General features: G+C 40.4%; 1 protein-coding gene across 2 annotated transcripts in view; it reads left to right on the top strand.

The window, feature by feature from the left end:
• The window catches only part of tmem170a (transmembrane protein 170A), a 6,981-nt gene extending 2,350 nt beyond the window's left edge, over window positions 1–4,631 (top strand). The window contains exons 1-3 of one of the 2 annotated variants that reach the window (XM_017433899.3): window positions 1,205–1,508; window positions 1,842–2,012; window positions 3,191–4,631. In XM_017433899.3, the coding sequence (XP_017289388.1) occupies window positions 1,844–2,012; window positions 3,191–3,321 (300 nt within the window). In that variant the 5' untranslated portion in view covers window positions 1,205–1,508; window positions 1,842–1,843 and the 3' untranslated portion in view covers window positions 3,322–4,631. Of the gene's footprint in view, window positions 1–1,204; window positions 1,509–1,841; window positions 2,013–3,190 lie in introns of those variants that run through there. The other variant, XM_017433898.3, reaches the window with a different exon arrangement.
• Window positions 4,632–5,031: the final 400 nt, after the last annotated feature.

Raw genomic sequence — 5,031 nt, 5'->3', positions numbered from 1 at the left:
TCAGCTGGCCTGGGAACGCCTTGGGATTCCCCCGGAGGAGCTGGCCCAAGTGGCTGGGGAGAGGGAAGTCTGGGTCTCCCTGCTTAGGCTGCTGCCCCCGCGACCCGACCCCGGATAAGCGGAAGAGAATGGATGGATGGATGGATGGATTCAGCATGTAATGTATTAATTGCCTGTACCCCCAAACCCATTCCTGCATTCACCCTCTGCTCTTCAGACTTATTAAGAAAATGTGGCAGTGCTGAACAGCTTGTTATGGCACCATATGTAGACATTAATTATAACTTCACGGTGTGTTGAGGTACAACTCGTAAATTCAGTCATCAATACTAAGAGAGCCTGCAATTCATAAAAGGACGCAGAGTAAACGGGATTAAAAGCATGAGTCTGCTTCACATTAAAAGACTGAAAAACAATTCTAGTGTATTATTTTAAATAACCCTTGAAATATTATCAGACCAGTCACTTCTGTATTAAATGCAAAATGAACTCGCAACGTTATCAACAGTTTTTATATGCTTCTAAACAACATCTGAGATCATTTCAAATGGTTTTATTTTGGTATATCGGTTCAATTTATAAAGTCTCCTATCTGTGTCCTATATAGGGGACTTTTAAAAATAAAACTATAAAACATAAAGAGTCACTTTGGTGTAAAAAAACTCCCAAAGCATGGTTTTAATTTTAGGACTATGTTACTGCAGTAAAATCACTTCATGATGATCCCAGATGTTGTTTTGAAGGTTTAGAACAAGGCTGAAGTGAAATAATATATTGTTGTAAGGTTAATTGTTATGTATAGCTTATAGTTAATGTGTTTGTTCATTTAATATTTTAAAAACAGTCGAATTGTGCTTTGCATCCAGATTCTTCAGTGTCTTGCACTAAGTTTTTATAGTGTTGAATCTTGATTTGTACTTGAATGCACTATCCTGTCATGTCCTGGTCTACCTGAGCTGTAATAAGCTGTGGAACAGCGCAACATGATTTTGGGTTTCCCCCAGAAAAGAGGCTAAGCCCGGTGGTAGGTGGCCGATGGCGTTTTAGTAAAAAAATGGATTAAAGTTGACAGGAAAGTTGAAAATATGGCTATTTATTATTTAATACTGTATGATATTTGTGTGAAATATTTACATTATTACATACATACATTATTTACTGTTAAACAAGGATAATATTTTCGCTCATCATAGGACTAATCTGTTCCCTCTGTGGTCTATAAACACTCCTTGTTATCGGCTGCAGCCAGGGCCGTAGCTACCATTGAAGACACCGAGGTCTGGACCTCAGTATTTTTCTGCTTTGTATACTATAAAAATCAAAACAACGCTTTTGAATGGTGTGGTTCTTTGCGTAGCTCCACCAGTTTACTGTAGGAGGCGCTGCAACTGTGTGCAGCTGCAGCCAAACTCAATGTCTACGAAGAAGAGTGCAGCTTTGCTTCCTTACTGCTAAAATAAAGACCAGAAGAAGAAGAAGAGCGCCACTTACGGTGAAACACAACCAAGGTAACTTGCTAAAAATATTCTCCTTCAATTCCACAAAGCTGAAGTTGGTTTCCGATTGCAGCTTCCGATTCGGAACATGGCTAAAGGTTGATTCCACCTAATTCTTCACTACCTTCAGCATCTTTAATCTACTCTAGATAAAAAAAACTACAATACCTAGACACATCAATTTAAACTCACACCAAACATTAGAGCTTTGTTCAACACAGAGAGACATTTGCTTTCTTTATGTCTTTGTGGGATACTTCAGTTTCCTGGTGAAGTGACGGGTTGCACCCGAGTGGATGTTTGGATGCATCACAAGGTGTTTGACTGCAGGTTGTTTTCGTCCAGGTATGTGGTGCGGCGTGTTCCTGTGGACGGCGGTTTCCTCTCTGGTCTTCCACCTGCCTGCAGCGCTGCTATCCCTCGCCACCCTGCGCCAACACAAGACCGCTCGGTTCATGCCCCTTGCCATCCTTCTCATGGGCATCATCGGGCCTCTCTGTGGGGGGGTCCTCACCAGTAAGTTTTCTGTCTGGAGATAAGTGATGTGTGCATGTTCACATGTATCTTAAGTGTCCTAATCAGGGTTTTTGGGGGTCTTGTCTTGGTAAAAGGTAATAATGGAATAAATATATTATCCCAATGTTGTTTTAGGTCGGTCAGGATGGCCATAATTAATTCTAGTTGCTTAATGTCTGAGAACTGAGAGACAGTCGTTTAGAAAAAAAATGTATAACATATTTCAGAGTTTCCATTTATTTTCCTAATATTTTGGTATCATTCCCTTTAAACTGTCTGTCTTGGGTCAAACATTTTCAGCTTCTTTCCACAAGCTTATCCCAACAGTTTGTTGGAATTTTGTCCCTTTTTTTTTGTCACAATGTTAAGGTTTTAATATTAAAAATTAATCGCTAAATCCTGGAGCTCTTCCTTACCTTTGAGTTGCTTCAGTCCAGATCTAGCGTATTTGCTAGTAGACCACATTCAGCTGTGGTGGGGATGAGAGAGAAGCTAAAAATGATCTATCTTTGTATTAAAACTAAACTGCATCTCTTTTTGACTATGAATCAGACAAAACCAAAACGTTGTGCAGTACGTAAGAGAGCCTGATCGCCACAGGGTCATAACAATTGTGACGTTAATGTCTCTGCTGCTGATGTCTGCATGCAGGTGAGAGACCCACTGTGGACATTTTTGAGTTGAAAAGATGTTCAGGTTTAAATCAGACTGATAGGAAAGTTTAGTAAATGTCTGTATCTGGTTTTAGATCTCTGCCTGTGGCCGTGACTGCTTAGAAATAAATAAATAAAAGCTGTTTCAAGCACTCAGGTCCTCTGCACTACATCAGATTATTTTCTGTTGTTCCAGCATTTTATGACATAATCCAACGCCCACTTTATATAAATATATTGTTCCAAGGTTGACATGGCTTGTTTTATTATTTTCCTGTATAAAACAGCACTGTATTTCATCAGCCATTTGTTTTAGAAGTGTACAGATTCTGTAGTGTATGTTGCTATTGTTAATCTAAATGATTGTTCTTATACAAAGAACATTTCAGTTTTGTGTGCATCTCAAATGAATGTTGCGCTGTGGAAAGTTTGAAACACAGCTTGTATTTTGGAAGTTATTTTAAAAGGATTTCTGTTCAAGTGTGCTAAAGAAGCCATTAAATACTAGTCTGTTTTTCCCTTCAGGTGCAGCCATAGCAGGAGTGTACAAGGCAGCAGGGAAGACCATGATCTCTCTGGAGGCCTTTATCTTCGGCGTTGGACAGTCATTCTGTGTTGTCTTCATCTCCTTCGTTCGGATACTTGCTACTCTTTAGTGATGCTGAGACCATCCTTCCCTGTCCTGATGTTTCCGGGTTTGTCACCCAGGACCGATTCAGTCACTTTGTAGTGATGCACCTTTCGAAGAAAGGAAAGTGGAACCTGAAGTTGTTCATGCCTGCCTTTGCCTCATGTTGATGTTATTTAGGACAGTAAAAGGCTGGCTTCTCATCATACAGGGACCTGTGAGGAACAGCTGAAGTGTTATTTAGGAGGTGAACCATCATTAATACACGGGGACTTATCTATGCAGGATGCCATTCTGTAGCCAAGGATTACAGCTTAGCTTCCCTCAGGGGCTTTGTGTGTGTGTGTGATGATGATGATGCAGAGGAAGGCTGCACCGTTAAAACCAGTATCTCACTGGGCTGCGACTGTTGGAGATGAGTTGGTGAACAACATTGACAAGGGAGTCTCTTTAAGATGTTACGAAACGTTTGCGAGGGTTGTTTTGTTGTGAGTCTCAGAGGCTCGCTTTCCTGACACTTTAATTTTAAGCATGTTCAAAAAGTTTTTTCTCTCAAAAATAGTTAGTCGTTGCACATGTCTCCAACCCGTCTTAGGAGCAGCCCAGCGAGATACTGGATTTATCAGAAACATGACCATTGGATGTAGGATTTCTTCTTTGTCTCTTAAGGCCTTAATGCCTGTCTTCTGACCTCCAACATGATGCTCACGTGGAGTGGCTTACCCAGTCCTCCTGGGTGTGGAGTGGATCAGTTTCTATTAATGCTCAGGCTGTGGACATCTTCTTTCTTGTGCTCTGCTGTGTAACAGCAGCCCAGGAGGGACAAATCAAACACTGTATTCACCTTTTTTTTTTTTTAAACAGACACTCAGTGGAAGTGGTTCAACTTTGCCACTAGATGTCACTAAATTCACCCCACTGCTCCTTTATCATCATCACTCTGTCTCAGTGTTTTTTGTTTGCCTTATGTGTTGACCTTTGTCCTGTCTGGAGTCAGTCCCACTGTCAGAGGCGCCCACTAAACCTTTTTATAGAGCAAGTTCTGTCTCTGCTTTGACCTTGGATCAAGTGACTTCCTGGTATTGCTCAGAATGCTAAGATAAATATGCTTTTATTCCTTTATTTAATCGTCAGCATATGTACAAAGTTTGTCATTCGTGACAATAAACTGTTTTGTATATATATTTTGAGATATTTGTAATTTTTCAAGTTTTCTGACCAAATATGAATTGCTATTTTATTTTTATGCAGATTGAATTTTTCTGTACATACTGTAAGACAAGAGAAGTGTACTGTGTCTGTGTTTTTATGAGCAGATTAAATTCCTATCTTCACCGACTCTTTTGATTTGAACAAAGACAGAACCATGATTTATTACTGTCAATGTATGTCTTTGAGCATTTATACATATTTTGATTAAGTTATAGTCATTATAGTTTGGTTTTAAAAACTTAAAGGTTTTAGACCAAAGGTCTGTTCACATCTGTTCATATTCATCCACCTCAGTTCCAGCAGAAGAAAAGTGGCCACACAAGAATTATGCTGCCACCACCATGTGCATCTTCAAACTCATGTCTCTGAGGAGAGTTTTGTATGCCCCTGAGGAGCTATGGTCAGGGCCCCTATTGCAGATACAGCTTTGATGAAGCTGTGGCCTGAAGGTTACTGGTGCCTGTCGTGGCGTCAGCCAGAGGACCTGCTGGTGGACATCAGCGGTGATGGAAGCTGTCAAGCTGAA

Source organism: Kryptolebias marmoratus, linkage group LG11, assembly GCF_001649575.2.
Source record: "Kryptolebias marmoratus isolate JLee-2015 linkage group LG11, ASM164957v2, whole genome shotgun sequence".
Taxonomy (NCBI): domain Eukaryota; kingdom Metazoa; phylum Chordata; class Actinopteri; order Cyprinodontiformes; family Rivulidae; genus Kryptolebias; species Kryptolebias marmoratus.
The sequence above is the reverse complement of the archived record's forward strand: the minus strand, read 5'-3'. Positions and strand labels throughout refer to the sequence as shown.